This window comes from Microcebus murinus, chromosome 12 (genome assembly GCF_040939455.1).
Source record: "Microcebus murinus isolate Inina chromosome 12, M.murinus_Inina_mat1.0, whole genome shotgun sequence".
In the NCBI taxonomy this organism is placed as follows: Eukaryota; Metazoa; Chordata; class Mammalia; order Primates; family Cheirogaleidae; genus Microcebus; species Microcebus murinus.
The window spans coordinates 89,537,208-89,564,800 of NC_134115.1; the positions used below are offsets into that span (position 1 = coordinate 89,537,208).

General features: G+C 57.7%; 2 protein-coding genes across 5 annotated transcripts; one reads left to right on the plus strand and one right to left on the minus strand.

Moving 5' to 3' along the window:
- The first annotated feature begins 1,984 nt into the window (after positions 1-1,984).
- Positions 1,985-17,756, plus strand: POMT1 (protein O-mannosyltransferase 1). Of its 4 annotated transcripts, none has more exons than XM_012744077.3 (20): positions 1,985-2,168; positions 3,162-3,305; positions 4,770-4,876; positions 5,062-5,112; positions 5,676-5,822; positions 6,639-6,750; positions 7,159-7,224; positions 7,311-7,404; positions 7,620-7,775; positions 9,015-9,145; positions 9,550-9,645; positions 10,763-10,855; positions 11,903-11,999; positions 13,664-13,756; positions 14,016-14,136; positions 14,526-14,623; positions 15,243-15,356; positions 15,732-15,858; positions 16,312-16,489; positions 17,133-17,756. In XM_012744077.3, the coding sequence occupies exons 2-20, from the start codon at positions 3,184-3,186 to the stop codon at positions 17,305-17,307; spliced, it is 2,178 nt and encodes a 725-aa protein (XP_012599531.1). In that variant the 5' UTR covers positions 1,985-2,168; positions 3,162-3,183; the 3' UTR covers positions 17,308-17,756. The 4 variants fall into 4 exon arrangements, with proteins under 4 accessions (XP_012599531.1, XP_075865255.1, XP_075865254.1 ...); XM_076009139.1 differs by lacking the exon at positions 1,985-2,168 and adding an exon at positions 2,225-2,304; XM_076009140.1 differs by lacking the exon at positions 5,676-5,822.
- UCK1 (uridine-cytidine kinase 1) lies at positions 17,753-24,390 on the minus strand. The gene is made up of 7 exons (XM_012744080.2): positions 24,163-24,390; positions 23,587-23,746; positions 22,598-22,694; positions 22,215-22,357; positions 22,035-22,129; positions 19,595-19,643; positions 17,753-19,136 (listed from the first exon to the last, which is right to left on the minus strand). Exons 1-7 carry the CDS (start codon positions 24,268-24,270, stop codon positions 18,958-18,960), a joined length of 831 nt encoding a protein of 276 aa, XP_012599534.1. The 5' UTR covers positions 24,271-24,390; the 3' UTR covers positions 17,753-18,957.
- Positions 24,391-27,593: the final 3,203 nt, after the last annotated feature.

A 27,593-nucleotide genomic window follows, 5' to 3' on the forward strand; every position in this document is an offset into this window, starting at 1 on the left:
CCAGCCACGGGGAAGAGGCTGGGGACTGCTAGATGCTGCCATGGCTTGGTTTGAAGATGCACCTTAACCACAGGTTTGAATCCCATGTTGTGTTGCCACTTGTAGTGGACCTTTTGCAGGCAGCAGGAGAGGGTTACTCTGCACTGTGAGGTGGGGAAGGAACAAGCCAGGCCAGGGGCAGTGAAGGATCAAGAGTTTAGATTGGAGGCCAGGCAGGGTGGCTCATGCTTGTCATTCCAGCACTTTGGGAGGCTGAGCGGGGAGGATCACTTGAGGCCAGGAGTTTGAGACCAGCCTGGGCAACACAGCAAGACCCTGTCTCTACAAAAACATAATTCTGGAAGCAGGATGAAGCATTCCTGTAGTCCTAGCTACTCAAGAGACAAAACCAGGGGGATGGCTTGAGCCCAGGAGTTTGAAGTTGTGTTGAGCTGTGATGACTCGGTGGCAGAAGTAATTTTTCTTTTTTTAGCCAGAGATCCCAGATAAAAAAGTTTATTTATTTTTGTTTATTTTTTTGAGGCAAGCATGAAAATGAAGTTTATTGATGAGAGAAAAATAGGATTATAGGGCAAGAGCAAGATGCAGGTTTAAAGCACAGTACGTATGCCACAGACGACTGGACCCACTGCCGCAGCCAAGGGAGAACAAAAGGACGGGTGCACAAAGCGGGCAAGAATACAGTTCAGACTGGAGTTGAGGCGGTAATTCTCGGCTCCGCCACTGCCCAGGTGTGTGGCCTTGGGAAAGACATTTCACCATCTGACTGTAACGCTGTCTGGCTCACTGGGAGTACAGATTCCCAAAAGGTCACTGGTAGCATTTAGCCTAGTGCCTAGGTCCAGTAGGAAAACTTAGAAATTACCCCCAAAAAAAGTGTTTTAATAAAACACTTTCCATGACGAACTCCACCCCCTCAGATGCTGAGCCTCTTGACCGCGGAGGAGTTGGGGATCTGTCAGCTCTAACCAGCCATAACCCATCGTCCAGATTCACTGCTCCCGGGGCGGACAAGCGGTTCACGAAGCCTCAGAAGCGGCTGGCCCTGAGGGGGAGCGCCCGCAGGACGGAGGCTCCCACTGCAAGGCACCACCACTCCTCGCAGGGCGCAGGCCAAAGCAGAGCCCTGCCCACGCCCTCCTAGGGCCCAGGGAGCCCTCTGTGCCCAGCTCCTGCAGGATCTTGGGCGAGCCACTCCTCGTGGGTGAGCTAGAAAGGATTCACCTTCACTACATTCTTAACCAGTGTCATCTAACGCTGGGTTGACCCAGGTGAAGAAAAGTCTTTGCAAGCAGTGAAGAGAAATCCGGGTTATTAAATCTGTAGTGTGCTTTTAACATACAAGTTGACTAGGGGATCCAGAGGGCATGCCCGATGAGAGAGGCCCATCAACGGCCGTGTCGCTGTCCCCCGTGCCGGGAAAACGTGGGCAGGAGCGTTCGTGCAGCAAAGGTCCAGTGGGCCTTCGCAGAAGCCGGGCACGAGCAGGAGCCCCGAGGCTTCGCCCGCGCGGCGCGCAGCGGAGAGGGCGGGCCGGAGCCCCGCGCGGTCCTGCAGCGGCGCGGCGCGGCGCGGTCCCCGGGCGCCCCCCAGCGGCGCAGTTCGCCACCCGCGTCCGCGCCCGGGCGCTGCCCCTGCTCCGCCGGCAGGGGGCGAGTGCGAGCGCAGCCGCGAGTCAGCGAGGAGGCGGGCGGCGACGGAGCGAGACTCGGCTCCACGGAAACGAGGAAAACGCGGCGACAACAGGCGCCGGGCGCAGGAGGAAGCAGGGAGCAGCGGGACGGCGGCCGGTGTTTAAAAAGGTGCACGCACGCTCAGAAGACGCAGAAGCCCCGACGCCCAAGCCGCCAGTAACGCCCACAGAGAGCCCGGTCCACGCGTTCCGTGCCCCTCAGCCCGCTTCCCGGGCGGGCCGCGCCCTCGGTCCCGCCGCGCCGCCCCGCCCCTGGTGCGCACGCGCGCCGCGCCGCCCCTCCCCTCCCCTGGAGCGCACGCGCGCCGCTACCGACTGGCAGCTCCCCCGCCCCCAGGCACGATGAATCGAACATCGAGCGGGGCGGTACGCGGTGTAGAGTGCCGAGCCGAGAGGCCTCGTCCCCAACCGCCGGCCCCCAGCCGGCTCTGAGGCGTTGCCGGACGCAGGGAGCAGCTCTGCCGGGACGTGGCGAGTACGTCTCAGGGCACCCGGGACGGGAGGGCAGCCCGGAATGGTTAGAGTACGTCGGTGCGGGACGCGCGTGCGCAGCATGCGACGGGCTGGGGCCGGGCGTCTGGGTCCCGCTGCGCGGGGGTGGAGCCCGGGGGGTGCGGCCTCGGGAAAGGGGTGGCGGGGACGGGCATGCTGTGGGGAGAGGGCAGGCCAGGGAGATGCACGTCGGAAGAGTGGAGGAGGGACTCCCAGGACAGATGAGGCCTCGGGAGGGAAGGGGGTCCTCAGGGTGGGTGCGGCTTCAGGGCGGGAAGGGGGCCCTCCGAGGCAGGTGCAGCCCTGGGGGTGCGCACCTGAGGCCAGGTGCAGCCTTGGTGTGGGGAAGGCCCCCCCCCCAGCAGATGCAGTCCCAAGAGAAGGGGAGCTCGAGGAAAGATAAAGCCTGGGGGAGAGAGTGGGTGCAAATGCACCCTCCCTGGGCAAGGAAAGGAAGACGGGGGTAGATGTGCCCCTGAGGGGGGAGGCAGGCGCTGGGGGCCAGATGCATCTGAGGAGACATGAGGCTCTGAGGCACCAGAAGGTTGAGGTCCCTGGGCTGTAAGCAGCTGCGATGGCACCTCAAGAGCCGCCTGAAGTCAGAGCAGCTTACAGCCACCCTGCCCCGACGTTGAGAAGCCATGACATTCAGGATGGGCGGCCTCACTCCAGGAGGTGCTCAGCAGGTGCCCTTGGACTGAGTCATTGAAAGGAGTGAGCCTCCAGTACTGAGATGCCTAGCACCCTGCCTCTTACCCCAAGTGTCTTTACATAAACCTTTGTGGTGAGACGTGCAGTGGCTTTTCCAGTGCGGCTGCTCCCTGAGCTTCTCTGACCGTCTGGAGAGTCCAACGTGCTGTGGTTCTCCCTGCGTGTGTCTGGGAGCCGTGGTGGTGTAGCACTGTTTTTGTAGCCTCCTGTGAGCCCTTCGGGGCTGCCACTCCTTTATTGTGACGGTTCTTCACTTCTTTCCTAGGGCATCCTCCTGAGCCTGCAAGATGTTGGGGTTTTTGAAGCGCCCGATAGTGCTGACCACTGACATCAACGTGAACGTTGTGGTTCTGACCGGGGTGGGGTTACTGAGCCGACTGTGGCGACTCACCTACCCTCGGGCTGTGGTGTAAGCCAGACAACTCCATTCTTAGGGTGAAGCTGCAGTGGTGGTTTGTGACATGAAGTGCCTGATTGAACCGTGTAAATAGGAAAACGAAATTCTGGGCTTCTTGATGATGGATGTTTTTGGCAGTGAGAGGAGAGACTGGTTTTCCCCAGTAGACCTTTTAGGTCTTTGCCTTACAGGTCTGTGTCAGGTAAAACTTGGCCCATTGAACGGGTGCAGTAGAAGAAAATCTGGTTAGCAGCCTTAGGGAAACCATTTTAAAATCCGGAAGGCAGAGGATCGATTTATTGGAAAGGGAGTCTTCATCATTTAGAGCACTCAGAGCGTGTTTTTCGTCATAATGGAAACCGTTTGCTGTTATTATTGAAAGGCTATTTATTAACTGATCAATATACGTGTTCTTTTTTGTTTAACTTTTTATTATGGAAAGCATCAAACATATACAAAAGTAAAGACAATAGTAAAATGACCCTTGACACCAATATATTTATTACTCAGCTTCAACAATTATTAGTTCATAGCCAACCTGCTCCCTGCAATGAATTATTTTGATGCAAATCCTAGATGTATTTCATTCATAAATAATTCAGTATATATTTCTCAAAGATAAGGGCTCTTAAAATCAAAGATCACATAACCATAGTAGCATTGTCATGACAGAAATTGAAAGCAGTTCCTTGATCCCATGATTTCCCAGATTGAAACATTTTATTGCAGTTGTTCCTACATTCCTTTCACACTTGCAACTGTGTGGTGACTGTAGGGGTCACCAGGTCTAATTCTGAATCCTAGCCACGGACATGCTTGCACGGCCCTGGGGGTGGGGGTAGAGAATGAGCCCTGTGTCCGGGAGGCCTTAAGGTCAGTTGGCCAGTGATGCACACCTAAATCGAAAACTGGGGCGAGGGTAAGAATCCATTTGGGGCAAACATCTTGAGTGCCAACCGTACTTAGTCAATTTCCCACCACTGTCCCTGTGGATGGATGACGCTGTGTATGTGTCTTAATATATTTGGGGATGGGATGTAATTGGGGCAAAAGATGTGATCTTTGCTGATCACCCACCTAAAGTTGTTTGGAAGCACATGTACATTTATCCTCACACCTTTTGTCTACAGTTAAGATTTCTGGACTGGGCATGGTGGCTCATGCCTGTAATCTAACACTTTGAGATGCCAAGGTGGGAGGATTATTTGAGGCCAGGAGTTCAAGACCAGCCTGAGTAACATAGTGAGACCCCCATCTCTATAAAAAGTAAAAAATTAGCTGGGGGTGTTAGTGAGTGCCTGTAATCCCAGCTACTTGGGAGGCTGAGGCAGGAGGATCACGTGGGTCCATGAGATTGAGGCTGCAGTAAGCTATGATCACACCACTGTACTCTAGCCTGAGCAACAGAGTGGGACCCCATCTAAAAAAAAAAAAAAAGATTTTTAAGTGAATGTAATGTTTGTTTTTTTTTTTCAGTTTTGATGAAGTATATTATGGGCAATATATATCTTTTTACATGAAACGAGTCTTCTTTTTGGATGACAGTGGACCACCATTTGGCCACATGCTGCTGGCCCTGGGAGGTAGGATTCATGAGGATGAGAAGTAGCCATTGCCTTTCGGGTCCTCAAATACATTTAAAACTTATCAGTGAATTTCCTATTGGCAGAAACCATGCCTTATTATTTCTTTGTTTCCTTATTGCTTGCTATAGTACTCCAGAAATATTTGCTGAATGGGATAGTTACTGATTAATCCTCTGTTTTAGGTTATCTAGGAGGATTTGATGGTAACTTTGTGTGGAACAGAATTGGAGCAGGTAAAAGATAATTTTCATTTTCCTTATTAATGTGCACGTTAGAATGAAGGGATAGCGGCTTTCATGGGGATTAACAACTTTGGCGTATTGATCTGAGTCCAGGGTATAATAAATTATTTGGGTATAAGTGATGGGGTTTTGAGAAGTCTGGTAAAAATCTCAGTGTTTCGTTGCAGTAATTTCTTTTCCCCTAGTTTTTGGTATCACGTAGTCTCTGATTGCAGTTGTCTTTTGTACCTGTAAATTTTGTATATTGCCGCAATGTTTTTGGAAATAGGTGAGGTAAATTGGTAATTAAGCAAAACAATAATTTGAGACTTCTCAGTCATCTTTCCTATGCTTAGTGGGCGCTGGTTCACTGACTGTGTGAAACTGGTTGCAAAGCCCTCACCCATAGCTTGCACGCTCACTTGTTGATGTGGCGCCCTTTTGTAGACTTTTGTTTTAGAATCTGTGAACATGACACAGATCTGAAACACACCTGAATCTGAAAACACACCTGCAGTTTATGAAGGTGGTGTGTGCACAGTGCTCTCAGCTCTGCCGTGTGGTTGCTTTTCCAGAATACAGTAGCAACGTGCCCGTGTGGTCCTTGCGCCTGCTGCCAGCACTCGCAGGGGCCTTCTCTGTCCCCATGGCCTACCAGATAGTGTCAGAGCTCCACTTCTCTCACTGTGCTGCCATGGGAGCTGCTCTGTTGATGCTCATCGGTACGACCCGGGCCCCTGCCCCCTCCTGGTGTTGCGCGGGGAAGAACCGAGCCTTTGTACGTTTCGTTGTGAGGCCCCGGAGAGCTGGTGGGTTTGGTGGGTGTGCCGCACTAGGAAGTGCCTCTGGTTCATCCCGACTCCACTCCGCGTCACCCGCTCCCAGGCCGCCCCCTTGGCTATGGGGCTGCTGAACTGCGCGCTCAGACTCTGATGAGTAGTGGGGGCGGGGGGGCACTGCACAGACAAGGCACACACACACCTTGAGCGCCTCCATCTCCAGCCAAGCCTGTCACCTCACGATAACCTCCCCTTGCTCCACCACCTCCCAGCCTCAGCCGATTGAGATGGACCTATGAGTCAATAGATACTCTTCGGAAGGGATCTTTCAGCTCAGGTTTATGAACAGACGAAATCAAATCAGATGAAAAGTTAGACTAGAAAGTAAAACGAGATACTATTTACCGAGTGACAACCCTGTACGAGGCCCTGCGCCTATCCAGCGCTTTAATGTCCACCACAGCCCTAAGGAGTCGGTATTACGTCTGCAAGTGAGAAAAATAAAGACTTAGAAAAGCTAAGTGATTTGCTCAGCTCGTACCGTTAGGTGTTGGCAGGTGTGAGCCAGACCTAGGAGTCTGTCTTCGTGGCTCTGGAGCGGGTCCCCTTCCCGCCACCCCATTTCTGGACTTGCCGCCGTCACATCCTGTGACACTCGGGAGCGTCTCGGTTCAGTGTGCCTTTTCTTGTGCATGCTTTTCACCTTCCTGTGTTCGCCCTTGCTCCCTTAACCCCCACGTCCATTTCGTCTTTGAACAGAGAATGCCCTGATCACTCAGTCAAGGCTGATGCTTTTGGAGTCAGTGTTAATATTTTTTAATCTATTGGCCGTGTTGTCCTTCCTGAAGTTCTCCAACTGCCAAAAACACAGGTATGGGAAACGGGACGTATTTTTCCTGGTTAATGAGAAAAAAGATTCCGGGTGGTTTGTTGGCTTGAGCTGGTCTGGGAACTTTTTATTTTGAGAAGCTGCCTGCTGAGTATCTTTTGGTCACCCCCTACTTTTTGGGTTGGCCCTTGGCTCGTGACTTCGTAAACACATCCACAGTTTTCTATAAACTTAAACTCGCAGCAGAAATTTTCTGAACAAGAGAACAATTCTGCCAGGACTGCTGCTTTGGGTGCTGGGTTTGTGTTTTCATTCTACCTGGTGCTCGGTACAGCCCCTAGCCCAGGAAGATTTCTCTAAGAAACGTGTGACTTCCCTGGCCTGTGGGAAGCCTCATGCGAACCATTCCTTTCTCCGTCCGTCTGCTCTGTTTTTCTGTTGTCCTTCCAGCCCTTTCTGTCTGAGCTGGTGGTTTTGGCTAGCGCTGACCGGGGTCTCCTGTTCCTGTGCAGTGGGGTGAGTTGGAGCCAGTGGTGTGGGCGGGGTCCTCGTCCTCCTGTGTTAGGGCGTCTCCTGACTTTGTCTCAACCCTGTCTCTTCAGCATCAAGTACATGGGCGTGTTCACGTACTTGCTGGTGCTTAGTGTCGCGGCCGTCCACGCCTGGCACCTGATTGGTGACCGGACCTTGTCCAATGTAGGTGCTGTGTCAGGCTCCGCTGTGTGTGGGGGTGTCACGGGGAGTATTTGGGGGAAACCCGAGTCCTCGAAGCTTCAGAAGCAGACGGGCCTGGGCAGCCTCTGCGTGCATGGCAGTTTCTGTCGCTGACTCTTCCTGAGCCTGCTACGTCTGGAGGTGGGACACACCTTTCCCCGTGGCAGGAAGTGACTTTTCCTGGGATCTTGTGGCAGGTCTGCGTATTCTGCCACTTGCTCGCCAGGGCAGTGGCTCTGCTGGTCGTCCCCGCCGTCCTGTACGTGCTGTTCTTCTACGTCCATTTGATCCTGCTCTACCGCTCGGGGCCCCACGACCAGATCATGTCCAGCGCCTTCCAGGCCAGCTTGGAGGTAAGAAGCGGGTGCCGCGGCCCCTGGGAAAGAGGGTGACAGTAAACTCAGTCTCTTTACATAAACCTCAGCAGGTGAGCATTGGAGGAAAACAAAATCAATGAGGAATCCATGCCGGCGTTTCTAAATGAATTCCGACCCTGGCGGTATGGGAATAATGAAGGAGTCCGGTCTCTGATACTGTCGGTCTGACGGTGCTTGAGAACATCTTAAAATCAAGTCCTACAAGCCCTGGGCAGTTTTCAGTGCCTCATAGGACAGACTCGGCTCTGACATTCACTCTCAGGAACTGGCAGGCAGAGTGGAATGTGCCGTTTGAGGTGGTCGGGACTGTAGGCCCTGGTGTCAGCAGGCTGCTCTGCTCTTTTTCTTTGAAGAGAGGTGGCCAGGCTGGAGAGCAGTGGCAAAATCACAGCTCACTGCAGTCTCGAACTCCTGGACCCAAGTGATCCTCCTGCCTCAGCCTCCTGAGTAGCTGGGACTACAGGCGTATCCCCATGCCTGGCTCATAGGGTCTTGCTATGCTGCCCGGGCTGGTCTAGAGCTCCTAGACCCCTGAATTCCTAGGATTGCAGGCATGTGCCACCGTACCCAGATTGGACAGATTTCTTAACTACCCCAGTTCCAGTTTTGTTTTGTTTTTTTTGAGACAGTCTCACTCTGTTGCCCAGGCTAGAGTGAGTGTCATGGCGTCTGCCTGGCTCATAGCAACCTCAAACTCCTGGGCTTAAGCAATCCTGCTGCCTCAGCCTTCTGAGTAGCTGGGACTATAGGCATGTGCCACCATGCCTGGCTAATTTTTTCGTTTTTTAGTAGAGGCAGGGTCTCGCTCTTGCTCAGGCTGCTCTCGAACTCCTGAGCTCAAATGATCTGCCCACCTTGGCCTCCCACAGTGCTAGGATTACAGGCATGAGCCACCGCACCCGGCCTCCAGTTTCAGTTTTCTCATCTCTTAAATAGACACAATAGTTGCTCTTACCTCATAGGGTGCTTTAAGAATTAGATGAGGGTGCAAGTGAAGGTTAGCCGAGTGCCTGGCCCAGAGGCACCGTTCAGTCTGAAGTGGCTCTGATTATGACTCTATGATGTGATATGACATGATCAGATGAAAGATATTATAGCTGTATGATAAGAATTGCTGCTACCTCGCATGTCACCCGGAAGGAGTGGCCACCAGGAAGGCTCATGTAGCTTTGCTTCCCTGCCTGCTTCTCTCCTGTCTTTCTGCTTTCATCGCAGGGAGGACTATCTCGGATCACCCAAGGCCAGCCCCTGGAGGTAGCCTTCGGGTCCCAGGTCACTCTGAAGAACGTCTTCGGCAAGCCCTTGCCCTGCTGGCTTCATTCCCACCAGAACACCTACCCCATGATGTAAGGAAAGTAACTCCTTCAATTTGAAGATATTTTTCCATAATTTTACTTATTGCAGCAACTTGAGTTTTCTATGAGGAAGTTTGCAGGACAGAAGGACACTGAGCTCTCAGACGCTGATCGTCGGTGAGCGTCTCGGTTTTTACGTGGAGCAGCTGCAGGGACTGGGCGTGCGGCGGGCCTGGTGCGGCCGTTGGTGCCAGCACTGCGGCTCTGCCTGCATTCAGCACTGTGCCTCACGTCTCCAGCACCCACTAGGTTTAGGCTCCTGGCCTGTTATTTCTTCGTGTTCCCTGAAACACCTCGCTGGGCAGCACCTGTTGAAATCTCTTCCCTTTGCAGAGGCTTGGGAGAAAGGCCTGCTGACCCACGTGCAGGTACATTTCTCGTTGACTTCTTCACAGATACGAGAACGGCCGGGGCAGCTCCCACCAGCAGCAGGTGACCTGTTACCCCTTCAAAGACGTCAATAACTGGTGGATCATAAAGGATCCTGGGAGGTGAGCACGGGTCCTGGGACCCCAGAGCAGAGCTCACCTCTTGGCCTGGCCAGACGCGGCCCTGCGGCTCAGTCCTGGGCCCTCGTCTCTGTCCGCGCCCCTCCCTCGCCGACTGTCCTCACCTTCGTGTACGCGCAGTCTGTCCTCTGAGAATTTGCACGGGGTGCCCCAGACTCCCCTCCTCCTGTGCCCCTCTCCCACTGCACCTCACTCTCCCTACCAAAACAAGGACCCCTCCTTGCTCCTCTTAAAAATGGTGTCGTCTTGCTTGGGCCTCCCTCATGCTCACTACCTACGTCCAGTCCGTGGGTGCGGCCCCCAAAGGCAGTCTCAAAAGGCAGGTCCCATCTCTGCCTCCCCCAGCACGTTCCTTCCTCCCCCGCCCTGCTGACTTGAGCAGCACAGCCCCTGAGTGTCCTACGGTGTCCCTCTCGGCCCACACCCTGCCCTGAGTTCCCGTTGCCCCTGCGTTGCCCCTGCGAGGGGCACCCGCTGCCCACAGCACCGCCCTGCTCACAGCACGACCTGCCAGGTACGTCTCCCCTCCGGGGCAGGGCTGGCTCCTCCGTCCGTCCGGTGGGTCCTGCTGCGAAAACTCTGAGGCCAGCTCCTGGGGAGGCCCCGCAGCGCCACCCTCCCTCCCCCGTCAGGGCCCACTGGCCGTCTCGTGGCCGCCAAACACCTGCTGGCTGTCGGTTGTCCGCTCACCAGCTCAGCGTCTGTCTGTGCCACTCACCGCAGGGACGCGAGGGCAGCAGGCCACGGCCTGGCATCCGGGCCGTGATGGGCACTCCGTGCTCTTTCTAGGGAAGAACATGGAACAAGAGTCCATTAGAGGATTTCTTGGCACACGGGGTGTTTTCATCGCTTTAGCATTCATAGAGCATAGAGTGACCCGAATGTGGTGATGACAGACAGAATCACGTTTGGAAAAGGGCCTTAGGTTTCAGAGAAGAGTTGAATCGCGTGCGCGTGCTTGGCTTTGCATGGCTTCGCCTCGTGCCGGCCGCGGCGGGCTGGGGGCCGTCTGCCGTGAGCGTCTGGGGCGCGCCCTCCTAGCGTGGCTGCCACTTTGAGGGTGCTGGGCGCGGTGCACCACAGCCCCGTTTCTTCCCAGGCACCAGCTGGTGGTGAGCAGCCCCCCGCGGCCCGTGCGGCACGGAGACGTCGTGCAGCTGGTCCACGGCATGACCACCCGCTTCCTCAACACGTAAGCACTGCGTCCTCCCTCGCCGCCGCGGCGTCCTCTGTGGCCCCGTTGGGAGCGGAGCGTGAGCGCTGCCGCGGGCCGCTGCCCCGTCTGGCTCACGCAGGGGTGTGCACCTCGCAGTAGGAGGGACCTCGGGGCGGGCAGCTGAGGGGAGGGGCCTCCCGGGAGTGGAGCCTCAGTGGGGCCAGACCGAGCCCAGCACGGTCCACAAGAGACCTCGGTGCCCGGGGAGACCGTCAACGACAGACCGGGCGGCGGGGAGACAGGGAGGCGTGGGTGCTCGCGTGCAGTGTTGCGAGTCTAAAAGATAAGTGAGGTTGGCCCCCCCACACTTGCTCCCGTGCTGGGCTGTGCACGGGCTCCACTCCCCCAGGGCCACTCTGTGCGGTGTCAGCTGCAGGGTCATTGAAAGCGTTTGCTGGGCCATGTCCCCAAGCCAGTTCTAATCCCTGGCCCTCCCACAGCCCATGCGCTGTGTCTGCCCGCGCAGATGGTGTTTGCCCAGTGCCGCGAGGGCTTTGTCTCTTTGTTTGCACGCGGCTCGGGAAAGATGATCACCCAGCGATCGCAGGAGGAGGAAATGGTGTTTCTCAGCGGTGACGTTGCCGTCTCAGGGGGCAGCCTTGTCTTCCCACCTGCCGTTGCCTGGTCACCAGGCAGCATCTGAGTCCTGGAGTCAGGGGCAGTGCCACGCCCTGGCAGCAGGTGCCATGGCAGCAGTTCCGTCCCCTGAGGCTGGGTCCACTTGTCCAGCAAGTGCGCGGTGCCCACACGGCTATTTTTAGACACATGGGTGCCGTCCACAGCCGCATGCGCTTTCCCCTGGAAATGCGACGTTGCAGTTTCTCCTGCCTGTCGGGGTTTCCTTCCCACACGGGCCGTCGGGGGTGCGCTGGCACGTGGTGGGGACTGACGGGACCAGGGTGTCCTCCGAGGCCGAGCTGGCTTCCTTTCTGGAAAGTGGCTTTCTCCCCCTTAATGAAACAGTGACTGCCTCCCAGAGGCGCTCCAGGAATCCCTTCCGAAAGCCTTGTGTTGGGTTTCTAGGCATGATGTCGCAGCCCCCTTGACCCCCCACTCCCAGGAGGTCTCCTGCTACGTTGACTACAACATCTCCATGCCAGCCCAGAACCTCTGGAGACTGGTGAGTCTTGCTGCGGCCAGTGCCAGTCGTAGCTGTCAGTAACCCCAGCCGTTAGAGTGGTTCTGGTTCAGAGTAAGATTATGGAAGTTTATCCCAGCAGCTTGGGAGGCTGAGCTGGAAGGATCACTTGGGGCCAGGAGTTTGAGACCAGCCTGGGCAACATAGCAAGACCTTGTCTCTACAAAAAACAAACAAAAAAATCAGCCAGGGGTTGTGGCACGTGCCTGTAGTCCCAGCTGCTTGGGAAGGCCCAGGATCACTCCACTGCACTCCAGTCTAGGTGACAGAGTGATCCTTTGTCTCTGAAAAAAAGAAATAGATGTTTTTACAGAAACAGAGGTTTCCTCCTCTGTGGAACTAGGAATCTGAGTGGTTTTGTGTGTCAGGCCTAAGCTTTCTCAAAGATTTTAGGTGCTTTGTGTTTTCTCCATGTTGGGCTCTGTGGACTCACGTGGCTCTGCCGGGGAGGTTCTCCCGAGCTGCGGGGCTTCAGGACAGGTGCTGAACGCAGGAGGACAAGAGCCCCCTGGGCTGGGTGTTAACAGGTTCCCTGTTCTCAGGATTTCCCCGGGAGAGGCTTGGCCGCTGGTGTGGGGGATGGCCCCAAGGTGGCTGGGCCTGTGGTCGCCCTTCCTCTGAGTGGCTTCCCTTACAGAGCTGGGTCTCCTGGGAAAGTTTCCAAACAGAAAATGTTCCATTGTTGGGCCATTTCTCTGCGGCTCTAAGGATGTGAGTGCCAGCTGCTGCCTGTGATCACGCTGGGCTGTTTGACGTGAGGTCGTGCTCCCCTTCCTGGGTCTCAGCGGCTGCAGCGGTGCCTGCCGACACCGGCCCACCCGAGTGTTGGTTCTGGACGGTGTGCGTGGCGCGGGCGTGCCCGCCCACCCGCCCTCCTCCCAGCAGAGCCAGGTGTCCGCTGACTCCCCGTCTCTGTGCACAGCCAGCGCCTCTGCCCCTTTGCCTGCTCGGTGCGCCGCCTGTTTGCGCTCCGTGCCTCTGTCTTCCCCGTGGGCCCACCTTGACGAGCTCTGCGCACCCAGCTTTCCTGGGCGCCCTCCGGGGCACAGTGCTGCAGAGAGTCTCGCCCCCTCTGCGGGGCTCCCTCTCTGACAGCTTGCTGCCCGAGACTCCCCCGCCGATCCGTCCTCTCCTCCCCGCTTCCTCCTCCGTCCTGTTCCAAGTAGCTGACGTCCACCAGCAGGCGAAGACGAAGAGTGGGCGCCCAGCCACAGGGAGGGCCTGGACCGGCCCTGGGTTCCTGGCTCGGGCGCCACGTCCTGGTGCTCTGGTTCCTGTCAGTAAGATGGGAACACGTGCAGCAGGCACGTGACCTCATCGGGCACGCCTGAGGAGGGCTCACTTTCCCGCCGGAGCGCGGTGCAGCAAATACCAGCTCTCTGCATCCCCGCAGGAGGCTTCTCCCGGGCGGCGGCCGTTGCAAGGATGCCTTGCTTTCCCGCCGGCCTCGGACCTGCACGGTGGCGTGGAGTCAGGAAGAAAGTCTGGGACAAGCCCTTCGCCACCTCCTGGCAGCCCCTCTTGCTGTGGGCTTGGCCCCGTATCTTAGACCGAAGTTAACGTCACTGTTTGGGGACTGGTCTTTATTTTTACATTCAAGGAAATTTGAAAAGGGAGGAAATCATCGACAAGGTCTGTTTTTGCAGGAAATTGTAAACAGAGAATCGGACACAGACGTCTGGAAGACCATCCTGTCGGAGGTGCGCTTTGTGCACGTGAACACGTCGGCCATCCTGAAGGTAAGGCGCCGTCCTGAGCTGCGAACCCCAGTCTGGCTGGGAGCTCCCAGCCGCGCCGCTCCGGCCAGCAGACCCTGGCTAAGGCCCGGCCGTGTGTATTTGCGCTGAGGGAGGCAGTTGCTGTCACTTCTCAGGGCGGAATCCCACTGTGACGCCCCCTCCCGCAGGGGACTTCTCTGCCCTGTGCCCAGGGTGGGCTCCCCTGCCAGCGGGAGCCAGAGCGGGCTGCGCTTTCCCGTCACGCCCTTTTCTCTTGCAGCTGAGCGGGGCTCACCTCCCCGACTGGGGGTTCCGGCAGCTGGAGGTCGTTGGGGAGAAGCTGCCGCGGGGCTACCACGGGAGCACGGCGTGGAACGTGGAGGAGCACCGCTACGGCCAGAGTGAGCGGCGCCCTGCTCCAGAGACCTCGCCTCCGGTCGCTGGGTGGTTTGCTCAGACGCCAAAGCAGGGTTCCCGTCTAGGTGGGACCTGGGCGCGCTGTCCGTGCTCGGTGACCAATATCGCCCCTCCCTGGCTTACCAGCAGCCATAACGCCCCAAGATACTTCCTCGGAGGTGTCGCTGGCAGGCGACCGATTCCTCCCAGCACACACTAAGCCTCCAAAGGGGCCGAATGGCCTAGTCCGACCTTGGGAGGGCGGTACGGGGAAGGATGCGGGTGGTGTGGACTGCTGGAACCGCAGGGAGGGTGGCGTTGTGCCCAGCCGACAGCTCCTGCTCTGAGCTCCCTGACGCTCTGCTCCTGTCTTCTGCGCTGCGTGTGTTGCCAGGCCAGGAGCAGAAGGAGAGGGAGCTGGAGCTGCACTCCCCTACTCAGGTCGACTTCAGCAGGAACCTCAGCTTCATGGCCAGATTCTCAGAACTGCAGGTGATGCACGGCCAGAGGGAAGCCCAGCTTTGCTCATCGGCGGCTGGCACCTTGCCAGGGAAAGCACTGCGGTCTGCACAGTTCTTCCCCGAGTCAGGCCTTGCACTGGAGCCCCAGGCTCAGCAGCGTAGAGTGTCTTCTCTCTCAGCACAAGCGGCTACATGGCACTGCTGGCCCCTTTCTTGTGGCTCTGCAGTAGGGAAAAGTCGAAGACAGGGAGGTTCTGGATCGGTGGGACATTGGCATGGCCAGGGTGTCTTCAAGCCCCCCGGCCACGTTGAAATGGGCCACGTTCCACATACAACAATCCGAGAGAAGTCAGAATCAGAAACTCGGAGAGCCCTGAATCTGACCGTGGCCTTAGCATTGAGCCTGATCACTTAGTCTACGGGGGAGGTGACTGGAGTCCATGGAGTGGGACGACCCTCCCAGGCCACAGCTGGGGCCAGAATTCAGATTCTCCTTGTGCCGCTTCTGTTGTTGCATGGTCCCTGTGAACCTGAGGTTGAGCCATTTCTATGTGAGGGGCAGCAGTTCATTCCAGCCCCTCTGACAAAACCCACGTGTGACTGGAGGCGTCTGACTGTCCTCTCGAATCAAAGCCTCTGCTTTGTTCCAGTGGAGGATGCTGACGCTGAGAAGCGACGACTCGGAGCACAAGTACAGCTCCACCCCGCTGGAGTGGGTCACCCTGGACACCAACATCGCCTACTGGCTGCACCCCCGGAGCAGCGTGAGTGAGCGGCTCTCAAGGCAGCCGTAGCTTTGTCTCGTTCCGTGAGAAACCCTCCCGCCAGGAAGAGCGGCCATTGCACCCCAGGAGTGTATTTTCCCACCGCAGATGACTGTCATTGCAAAGTGAATCTCATCCCCAGTTTGCAGTTCCCTTTCACAAATTCAGTGTCAGCACTTTTCTAGAAAGGTCTAATTAGGAACGGCCACATCCACAGACGTGCGTGTTAGCAGCACGGTCGAGAGGACACTAGGACGTGCCTGGGCGTTTCTGCCTCTTGGCCGAAGCAGAGTGCGCACGTGAACTTGTGTGGCGAGTCGCCCTCCCTCCCTGGGCAGAGGGCAGGCGGCCAGCAGCGTCTCCCTATGCTTGCAGGCGCAGATCCACCTGCTTGGGAACGTGGTGATCTGGGCTTCGGGCGGCCTTGCCACGGCCGTCTACACCCTGCTCTTCCTGTGGTACCTGCTCCGGCGGCGAAGACAAATCTGTGACCTGCCCGAGGGTGAGTGCTGCCCACACCGGGCTCGCCTTTACGTCTCTTCCTTCTCGTGCCCGTGGAGGCGCGCTGTGCTTGAGTGACAGCCAGCCTACCAGGAACATACCCCAAAGGGGCGCTGGGCTTGGGGACAAACACAGCCCCCAGTCCCAGACCCAGTTCGCACTTCCCAGATGAGACCAGACTGGCCCAGGTGGGGTTGCACCTGCAGCAGGGAATCCGTGATCTCGCAGACTGGCTGGTGTTCTGCAGGGAAGGGGACTGTCGGGACCTGGGAGAGGCGGCCGAAGGTGTCACGACACAGTTCATTCTTCCTTCAGAGCCAGTGGGGAGGGTTGGGGGGGAGTGAGACAAATTGAGAACTGAGGACGTGCGTGTAACTTTAAGATGAGAAAATCGGCACCCGGACCAGATGGAGCCCACTGGTCAGCAGCGCCTCAGATCCGCCCTCTCCCGCAGATGCCTGGCAGCGCTGGGTGCTGGCCGGGGCTGTGTGCGCCGGGGGCTGGGCCGTGAACTACCTCCCGTTCTTCCTGATGGAGAAGACGCTCTTCCTCTACCACTACCTGCCTGCGCTCTCCTTCCAGATCCTCCTGCTCCCCGTGGTCCTACAGCACGTAAACGACCACCTGTGCAGGTACGGGGGTTTGCACCTTTGCAGACGGCCACTGGGTGTTTCAGGCAGCAGCCCTTGCTGTGCGGAAACCCCTCAACCCCGGGCAAGGCCCCGAGCAGTGTCCAGGGGTCATGACCACCGATTTCCGTAGCGTGGACTAGGCCGAGTGTCCACAGAGGCTCGGACATGGCACTGCGGGATTTGGCAATGGAAGCGGTTGGGAGGATGGGAAAGGGGAGGGACACAGGCGCTGGGAGTGAAAGCCAGGACCAGAGAGCCTTAGGCGTGCTCTCGACAGCGGCTGGGCGATGGCTGATCGTGCGGTGTGTGGTAGAGAGGACCTGGGAAAGCTGGAGCCAGGCCCATGAGGGCTGACGCTGGGCTCGGGGCCCCTCCTCTGGCGTCCGCATTGATGGCCCAGAAGCCGTGGCATTTCTAGAAGTCCTGTGAGGAGGGTCACTCTCGGCACGTCCGGACAGTAGATGGTCACAGGTGGCGGGAGAGTAGAAACGGAAAGGACAGGACAGGCCTAGACACCTGGGGGCAGAGCCACATGCCTTGGGAGGTGACCACGTGGAGGCAGATGCCAAGTGGCAGATGCCACTAGGCGGGGAGGCTGCGAGGAGCCGGCAGTCCTTACCCTGCTTGGCACTGCCACCTGCAGGTCCCAGCTCCAGAGGAACCTGCTCAGCGCCCTGGTTGTGGCCTGGTGCTCCTCTGCGTGTCACGTGTCTAACGCGCTGCGCCCTCTGACCTATGGGGACAAGGAGCTCTCGCCAGATGAACTCAAGGCCCTTCGCTGGAAAAACAGCTGGGACATCTTGATCCGAAAACACTAGAATGAGAACCCGCGAAGAACGCCCGTGCTAGGGCAGGACGAGGCAGAAGGCCTTTGTCAGTCTGTTTAACGAGCAGAGTGGTGGGGCTGGCCTTTGCCAAAGCCGCAGGGCTGGTGTTAGGTTTGATGGCCCTGATCCTCCCTGCCAACACCCCGAGCCCGAGCGGGCCCAGCCCTGCCTCCAGCAGCTGCGCGCAGTCACCGGCGGTGCCGGCCAGAGAAGCCGCCTGCGTGGGAAGCCATGGAGGCCGCTTCCGCGGGTTCTGTCGCCCTCCTGCCGTGTGGACAGCGCCGTCTATGAGAGCACAGCGGGATTCGGCGCTGTGAGAGCTGTACAGCCGTACGCGTACAGCGGCACCTTCAGCAGTCGAGGTCTGTGTCATCCACACGTTTCCTTGTCCCGACTTTGTCTCTTCTTACGTAATTAAAGAAAGGACACGCTGGCATTTACATTCAGTGTTATTTATTCATTCCCCTCCGAAAGGGCGTAGGCTTGACAAAACCGTCACAGCTCCGACATTCACCCCTATCTGCGTCACTGCGGTGAGTGACACGGGACGGAAAGAAGCCCAGAGCCACCCGTTCAGTCTGGCTTGCAACAGTGGCAAGGGGCACCTCACAGAAACCGCCATCATGTGGGAGGGAAGACCGGCTTGGACGCGGACACGGGCCGTGCGTGAGGCCGTGAGCTCAGGACTGGCGTGAGGGAACTGGCGGCCTCGGGCAGCCGCACCCACTGGAACGTCTGCAGTGCGGCACGTGTGCTGGCTGGCGCACCCGGCCCTGGGTGTGGCGCGAGCTGCACTGGGGACAGCCTGTCCGCAGACAGCACCTTGGGCTCGGGCTCTGGTGCCGGCTGGGAGGGCCCGGCCCAGGACAGGACTGTGCGCAGATAACATGTGTCCCAGCTGGGACAGACCCGACCGCCGCTGCCCTGCCCGCCACGCAGGCGCCCACGGCCTGGACTACAGGCCCTGCCCGCCGTGCGTGGCGGCTGCTCCCCAGCCTCCTGCCACTCCTCTGCCTCTGACACGCAGGGGAGGGAGCCATCCCCCTGTGGCTCCCGTCATCGGTGTTTGCCACTCCTGACTGCAACCACAAAACTAGGCTCATAGGTCACAGCCAGCCTTGTGCTATGGTATAGAAGAAAACAGAAATCATTAAGATGTACAACACGTGAAAGAGGAAAGTCTTCTCTCATAAAACACTTTAGTTACACGTGTGTGTGAACCACGTCAGACTGGAAAACGTATCTCTGGGCTCCCTGTCAAAAACAGCAGGCCAGCCATGGCACCCCAGCTGTTTCCTCAGTTTCCCCAACTACACATGACTTGCGCTCCTGGCAGAAGCAAGCTCGGGCTTAGGCTTTCAACACGTTCTATGGCATTTCTCAGTGACCCGAAGAGATTTTTAAACCTCCCAAGACCTGAGGAAGCAGGTGAGAACCTCAGGAACACCCTGTCAAAGTCCTGTCAAACTGAGTGTGAACGACACGTCCGGCTTCCACTCGCAAGGACGGGAGGCCTGGAGCCTAACGCCACCTGGGACACACACGGAGAGGAAGCAGTGGGTGTTCCCAGAGGCAGGTGGGCACCTCCAGGCGCAGTCCCCGAATGCACGTGCCTGTTGAGAGAGCTGCCCTGGCAGACACTCAGTGGGGCCTGCTGCTGGACTCCAGGTGGGACCGTTTGCCGGAGGTCAGCACCCTGGGGTGGTCTCCTGGCTCAGAAAAGGTCCTCTTGTAGTTCCGACCATTGGACCCTCGGTGCCACTTGCAGATGTCACCATTCAGGATGTCTTGGATGTGCTGCACGATGAGGTTGATGGCAACTGCGGCAGAAGACAGACAAGCAGCGGGTTAGCCGCGTCCGTCCTCGGCACGACGTGACGCCAGCAGGAGGGCCACCACTGGCACGCCGAGCTCCCCACTCCCAGCAGCAGCATTTGGCCACGAGTGACAACCCGACTGCCACACACGGAGGCACAGGTCTTCACGTGTGGGCACCTGCCTGGTGTCTCATCTCAGCAGAAAAACGCACAGTGAGACTTACTGATGTGGCCCCTGCCAAGGGTTTATGTCAAAGCCTGGTTGAAATACGCTCTGCTAACAAGTGACAATCCCTGCCAAACAGCTTTAAATAATTTTTAAAGCATGTTTTAAACCCGTGCCACAGATAAGCACATGCATTGGGAATGCCCAGTAGCTGCAAAAGGGTGTCACAGCCCCTGCTTCGTGGCTCTGGGGGAGGGGGGCCAGAGCCGGGCAGCCCGTTGGGCCAGGTTCTTACCCATGTTGTCAACCCCACGAGGGATGATCACATCTGCGTACTTCTTTGTCTGCAAGGCACAAAGGGGGTTTTTATGAGGATTTTTCCATCCAAGGTGACGTTAGGTGCTTGGAACTAGATGCAACAGCAGGAGGGACAGCCCTGGGGTGCTCAGAGATGTCGGCATCATTGGCAGATGGGGAGCGGGTTCAGCTCTCCACCCTGTGAGACAGCAGCCCGGGTAGTGAGGCAGAAGGTGAAGTTGAGACAGACAGAAGATACTGCCACTGCTAGTGTCTCTGAATCACTTACTGTCCTAGTTCTTTTCCATGAACACCATGGCAGGGGTGTTCTAACACCCCTGCCATGTTGTTCTGTGCTAACAACTTAATTGTCTGTGCTAACAACTTAATTCACTGGGCCAAGCCAAGTGTGGCACTTCCCACAATGCAGGACATTGTTCCTCTGGAATTATGCACCTTTCTGCAAAAACCCTGGAGGAACAGGCAGGGAAGGACGGACACAGCTGTGCATAACCCACTGTCCCCACGGGTGCTCTGTGTGCAGACAGCCCGTGCCCCTGCTTGACTTCCTTCCTTCATCCACGTTTGTTCTAATTAATTGCATTAGTGTCCACCTGTTTCCTGTCGGACACTGTGCTGAGTGACAGCAGACACAGAACGAGCAGGCAATGCTGGGCCACTGGGGGAGGGACCCAGCTGGAAGGTGGAAGACCTGGGGAGGAGGGTGCCGTGAGGGGACACACCTGAACCAGGCAAAGCTGGGGCAAGAGGGAGGGCCAGATCCGGGCCGAGGGACAGACCTGCCAACTGTGTGGTGCTGCTGGCCTGTGGATTTGGGTCAAGGAGGATGTCACAAGAGTTGAGCCTCAGAGGCAGGCAGGGTCTGAGTCCTGGGGACAGCTGTGTCTGCAGGCAGTGGGGCCCACCCAGGGAAGCACAAGTGCAAGGACTGTAGCCCTTGGGTTAGGGCGCGGGAGGAGGGGGAGCCCAGAGGCAGCAGAAGCCCAGGAAAGGAAGGTGGGTAAGGGTCGCTAGCAGGGTGGGAAAGGGATATGGTCAGGACTTTTTTTTAAGTCTCCTGGGTCAGAGACCACAGACAGGAAATATTTAAGAGGTCAGGTGAATAGGACCGCACAAGTGGCTAAACGTGAGGTAGAAGGAGGCCCTGGAATGACTTCTGGGGCTCCCAGCCCAGGACGGGACAGATGATGGCACTTCCTCTACTCGGGTCTCCTGGTCAGATTTGGTGTCCAGAGTTTTACTGCAAACCACCTACTTTGCCAAATGTCTTTCTCTGAGTAAGAGAGATTATAATAGCTAATTTACTTTTCAAATTACTTTGCAGAAACTTCAGAGAACATGAATGTTAAAACGTTTTCTTTAAATAGCAGCAGATAGAACTTATTTGTCTAAGGCAGGAATCCCGGTTCTGGTTCCTTTGTGCTGTATTCTTACCTTTAAGAGGCAAAAGACTCTTAAATTTCTCTTTAGGCCGGGCGTGGTGGCTCACGCCTGTAATCCTAGCTCTCTAGGAGGCTGAGGCGGTCGGATTGCTCGAGGTCAGGAGTTCAAAACCAGCCTGAGCAAGAGCGAGACCCCGTCTCTACTATAAATAGAAAGAAATTAATTGGCCAACTGATACATATATATAAAATTAGCCGGGCATGGTGGCACATGCCTGTAGTCCCAGCTGCTCGGGAGGCTGAGGCAGTAGGATTGCTTGAGCCCAGGAGTTTGAGGTTGCTGTGAGCTAGGATAACGCCATGGCACTCACTCTAGCCGCCTGGACAACAAAGCGAGACTCTGTCTCCAAAAAAAAAAAACAAAAAAAAAAAAACATTCCAATTTGAGTAGAGCCACAGTCTCATCAAGTAAAAGTGCGAGAAGGAGGAAAAGACAGGGAGCTCCCCGACGGGGAATTCCTTCTCTACAAGCTGGTGGGCCTCGGAGCGCCAGCCCACGCAGCATCCTGGGGGACACATGCCCTGCAGGGACAGCTACGAAGCGCCCACCGTGGGCCAGATCCTGGTAGGAAATTGAATACACCGAAGTCCCTGCCCTCATGGGGTTGCCACTCCAGGGGGGAAAATGTAAAACATCAGGTGAGGACTGCCCTGGGGAAACAGCAGGCAGAGCAGCTGGGGAGGGTGCTGGCAGGAGTCCCCAGCATTGAGCTGGGATGTCAGTGGTGGTGGCGTGTGGGTGGTGGTGTGGCCCGAGGGGAGATGAGGGGCTTTTTACAGTGGAGGAGCAAGTGCAGAGAATGTGTTTAGAACTGAGAACCATTCCCTGGGTACTTGGCTGTAATAATAAGCTCAATGCTTCATTTTTAAATCAGATCACTTTCATCCAAATTTCAGCTCTGTTGCAGAACTGGATACCCCGTGTCCTTTTCAACAGGGAGAAACAGGACTGTCAAGTAAGCGCAGGGTGGGTACCGGCAGGCAGAACTCCTCGAAGGCGGGCTTGACGAAGGTGGTGTACTGCGTCAGGATCTGCTCCAGCTCCCTCCCTCGGTGCACGTCGCGGAGCACTGCAGCGACAGGAGCAGGGCCTCAGGACGTGCAGCCACCCTGGGCCAGGGCAGGCCGGCCGGCCCCCACCGCCCACCGCCTTACCTCTGCGAGACAGCCTGACGTCTGAGTCTGTGTCCACGAAGAGGCGCAGGTGGAACATGTCCCGGATCTCCTGGCTGTAGAACACCAGGATGCCCTCAAACAGAACCACGTCTGCAGGGTAGACCACCGTGGTCTCCGGTAACCTGTGAGGTGGAGACGAGGACAAGGGCCTTGCTGGAGACACAGGCTCTCTGGAGCCACACAGTCAGCTTCAGTCGTGTCTCAGGGACACTGACTCAGTGGAGGCGGCAGATCACAGTGAGGGGTGGCGTGTCCACAGAAACCACCTGGGGCAGGGCCTGCCACCAGAAAGTCTGTGTAAGCCCAGAGGGCACGCCCAGCCCTGCCCCTCTCCTTGACCCTCCCAGGAACCACCTGCTTACCTAGAGTGGGTCACAAAATCATAGGTTGGGACTTCAACAGTTTTCCCCTCCACGATGTTTTTCAGAGTCCTGTGCATCAAATCATTATCAAAAGCATCTGCAGGGATGGAGCACAAACCAAGATAAGCCAGCCACCCTTGTGCAGTGGACAGGAGGGAACTCCCTCTGCCTCGGGGTCAGCACAGCTGCGTGCTAGGGACACCAAGGACCCAGAACATCAGACTAGGAGCTGCCGCTACAGTTTATATTTGGTGGCAACAGGGCCCGCTGCAGTCCTGCAAACCGCAGGATGAACCTGTCTTTGCTGCCCTCAGGCAGTGCCACTGCCTAAGCTCTGTCCCACCAGGAAGCTGGAACACGGGGCTTTTCTGATTGGCTGTCACTGGGAAGTGGGTAGGCCGGGCCTCTGCTTCTCTCTTTTCTGGGAATAACCACAGTTAGACTGCCACTTTGCAGGCCTTTTTCCCACATGTCCCTGAGAAAGGGCTGAAAATGACAGCCAACCACAGTGGAATCTTCTAGCAATGGTATCTCCTTGCTCCATGTTTTTCTCTTTGCCCATGTTTCTCTCTTTACCTGGCCCTTGAGCAGTCCAGGAAACAGAGCTCAGGGCCACCAGCTCTAGTTTATGCACTGCTTCCCACACCAGCCTGAGGACTCTGCCCAAGGCCGGGGTGGGGGCTGGGGTGGGTGAGAAGCCCCAGTGCAGCAAAGAGGGAGGGACGGTGAGTGAATTTCCCCACGACCACCGTGGTGGCAGTGCAGTGGTCCTCACGGCCCCTCTGTGCCACAGGCTTCCCGACTGGCTCCAGCGACGCTTGTGCGGGTGCCCAGGGCCCAGAGAGCTCAGGAGAGTCCTCCTGACTTAACTGCGCAGCCCCCTCCACTGCAGCTTGCATGGGAATTTCACAGAAATCCAATCCTGGGCCCAAGCTGAGGCTGGTGAGCAGGCCTATCCCAACATTGCTGCTGTCAGGCACTTGACCTACCTGGGTGGTCAAAATTGTACTGTCCCTTCAAGGCCTTAGCCTTCTGTTCAGCCGTCAGGACCTTATAGAACCTGTCCTGGCTCAGGATGACCAACTTGCGCTGCCGGTGGTCCACCTCATTCTGTCCCAGCAGCTCCATGATCTTCTCACACACAGTTGACTGGGGGGTACAAAAACAGAAGTCCCTGCCTGGAAACTCTTCCAGGCCTTTCCTGGGCGCTTCTGCAAGAAGCCGGCTTCTGGAGACACTGACCCATCACCCCCTGGGGGCTGCCGGGCCGGCCAGCCACAGGTGGGGCTGGTCTCGGCGGGAGGGGCGCGGGCCACGTGGTGGGGGGGCTGCACGGAGCGGGGGTCCCCAGGGGCCAGGCGAGTAGGGAGGCTTGGGGAGAGCCCGAGGGATAGCGCCCCACCCCCTGCCTGTCCCCGGGTCGGCCCCTGGCCCACTGCTGCCCGCAGCCCCTCCGCTGCCTGCGCCTGCAAGGGGCGCCTCGGCTGGGGGCCGGGATCTCCTCTCCGGATCGGGCGGCGCGAGGCGCTGGTCAGAGGCGAGGCGCCCGGCTGGCCGGCCCTTACCTTCCCGCTCGCAGTGCCGCCGCTCACCCCGATCAGGAAGGGCCGCTGGTGGGGACGGTCGGCCTCCGGCGCGGCGCCCTCACAGTGGCCGCCTCCAGCCGAAGCCATAGCGGCCTCCGCCAGCCCGCATCGGGTCCTCGCTGCCGCCCCTGCCCCAGAGCCGCCGGCGCGCCCGCCCCCAGTGCAGAGGTCGGCGACGACCCGCACGACCACTTCCGGGGCGCGCGCGCGGGGCACGGCGGGAGTCGTAGTCGGCGGCGCCGCGTCTGCGTGGAGCTGGTCCCCGCCGGGGCGCCTGCCGAGGTCGCCGGGTCGCTCGGGGCGTGGGGGCGCGCCGCGGTCGCTCGTGCCGCCAGCTGGCTGCCGAGCACGGGGCTCCCAGCGCCTCGCGGCCGCTGCAGGCGTCTGGGACGCGGCGCCGCCCCAGGAGCTCCTGGTCCGCGCTCCCGCGGGCGGCGGGCAGGGAGGCGCCGGAGCCCGGCTCGGCTCCCTCTGCGGCCCCGCCCCGTGCCCCCGCCACCCCGGCGCCGCCGTTTCTGCACGGGGGCAGCCCTGGCGCGGCCTCGGCCCGCCGCCCTCGGGCCTGCTCCCCGCCGGGGTTTGCGGACCCGGCGCGAGCACCGCCCGCGGGGGCCCCGGGCCGCCCCCGCCGACTGCGTGGGCTCGCGCCACGGGCTGCGAGCGCCCAGGTCCACCCCGCCGCCGGCCCGGCGCGGGGCAGGTGCGAGCCAACTGCCGATCCGCCCGCGTCGCGCCTTCACCCCGGCGTCGCGACTGTGCGAGTCTAGCTCCGACGCGGCCGAGCACTCCGTAAATACCTGACGCCGCCGACGGTCGACGCAGGTGGGTCTGGGAACGTGCAGGCGTCCGAAGTAGCGGTTCCTGGCACTTCGCAGGCGTTGACCAGTGGGGGGGCGAGAGGGGACGAGGACGGCGGGAAGCTCCCTGACGCGCGGCCGCCAGGTGCTGAGGGACAGCTGCGTTCGAACCTGGCCTGCTGAGCGACCTCGGGCAGTGATGTGATCGCTGTGTGCCTCCACCTCGCTGCCAAAATAGGGGGATTTTTTATTTTATTTTATTTTGAGACAGAGCCTCTCTCTGTTGCCCCCGCTAGAGTGCCGTGGCGTCAGCCTAGCTCACAGCAACCTCACACTCCTGGGCTCAAGCGATCCTCCTGCCTCAGCCTCCCGAGTAGCTGGGATTTCAGGTGTATGCCACTGCGCCAGCTAATTTTTTCTATTTTTAGTAGAGATGGTGTCTCACCTTTGCTCAGGCTCATCTGGAACTCCTCAGCCTCCCAGGGTGTGAGGATTATACCGGGCCTAAAAAATAGGGGAATTAACACGCTGAGAATTCCCTGCCGTAAAACACACAAAGGGCTCGCTGGGGGCTTGGCCCAGAGGAGGTGCCTGTTCAGTTTCTTGGATTCTGCATTTGTCTGCCTGACATCCGTTCACAGAGGGCCAGTTATATTTTCTTATTTTCTGTATTCTTGGTGCTCTGGCATTTGGGGGCCTTATGGACCCCTGGAGCGACTTCCCCTCCCAGGGCCAAATTTTTTTATTTTTTATGTTTTTAAGAGACCGGGTCTTGCTCTGTGGCCCTGGCTGGAGCGCAGTAGCTATTCACAGGCAAAATCACAGCTCTCTGTAACCTTGAACTCTTGGGCATAAACAATCCTCCCACCTCAGCACCACCATGTTGGCTAAATTTTTAATTTTTTGTAGAGATGAGTTCTCACTAAGACCAGGCTGGTCTTGAACTCCTGGCCTCTAGTGATCCTCCTGCCTCAGCCTCCCAAAATGCTGGGCTAGCCAGTTCTTGGAGACAGCAAAGGACTGGGGAGGAGCAGGACTGGGGAGGAGCAGTCCTTTCTTATGCAAAGCAGCCAGTCCCAAGTATTAATGGATAGCCCCAACTCTCTCTTTAACTCTCTCTCCCCACAGCCGAGACTGCCCCCTCCTTAAATCATCCCAGGGCCGGCTACCAGGCATCATCCAGGAAACAATCCTGTCCTGGCCCTGTGGCTACATTGTGGGACAACCCCACCCCCCAACCACCACCAAGCAGATGTCCAGCCCCAAACTCTCTAGATGGCCCCAGCCTGTCCCCATTTTGTGGAGAAGGACCTTGGAGAAGCACAAGTGAATGGGAGGAATCCTGGTTGGTTCCACTATTTGTTCAATCTTTCAGACATGCCCTGTGGCCTGGCCCTGCACAAGGCATGCTGGGAGGTGTGGAGATGGAGAAGGGACCAAGGTGTCTCCCCGGGGTCCGGGCCCGGGACACCTCCCACCCAACCCTTCCCCAGGGACTGTTCCCAGCACCTGGTTCTCAAAGAAGGTCTGGGCCCTCCCTGCTGAACCAAGCTAAACTCTTCCATGCTCCCAGTGGCCCCCGCCCTTCTGGAAAGACCCTCTCACAGCTGCAGTGAAGTAGCTGCGTCCGCCGTCACCTGCTTGATGTTTGTCCTGATCATAGAGCCTGCTGAGGGCAGGGCAGTGGCTGCTTGTTCCTCAGAATCTCTGGCACCCACGATAAAGGCTTGTTGTTGCTGAATGGGGCAGCAGCTTGAGGTTAGCAGCCCTCGGAGTCAGGGTTCTGGGACCAGCCGAGGCAGTACCATGGGAGTGACCAGGGTCCACCCTGTGGGACTCGCTCTCTTACCTTCACTGTTCTCCACCCGCAAACACGTGTGGGCTGGGAAAATGTGCTCCATGGCTACCTCCCCATCCCCAGAACCATCCTGACCCCCTGCAAAAACGTCCCCATCATGTCTTGAAGCTTTCATTGCACACAAGCTGGCACTCAGCACTTAAAGAGTTGGCCAGATGCCCAATGTTTTATGTCTAATTGATTGCTGTTTCCTAATCACAAAAGTAACTCATGTTCATTGCAGAAATGTATATACACAAACACAAATAAAACTGAAATCACCCAGGGAAAAGCACGGTTTTGTGTTCTGGCGTTTGCCCGTCTGGTCTGGTTGGCTGTTGGCAGGTAAGGCGAGGAAGGTCACACGGGGTTTGGTTATGAATTGAATAGCAAAGCTTCACGACAACCCTATGATGTGGGTACCTTAGGTCCCGTTTTCCTGACGGGTGAGTTGAGAGTAGATTACGTGGCTTGGCCAGGGCCTGCAGCTGCCCCGGACCGAGCTGGCAGGTGGATGGAGCCAACACGCTCACACACGTGCACATGCCACGAGAAACGTGTAATCTCCCTGTTCAAAATAAGGGAAATGTGCTATCCGGGCCCTTGAAATGAAGCACCAGGTCCTCGTATCGAGTGGCTTGAAGCTCACTTGTCCGTAGTGGGGCCAGGACCAGGTATGTGCCTAGGGGTGGAAGTCCAGGCCCAGCCCCACGCCCAGCGGCAGGGTTCTGGAACTGGCCCTCTGCATACAGCTGGAGCCTGGAAGGAGCTGCCCT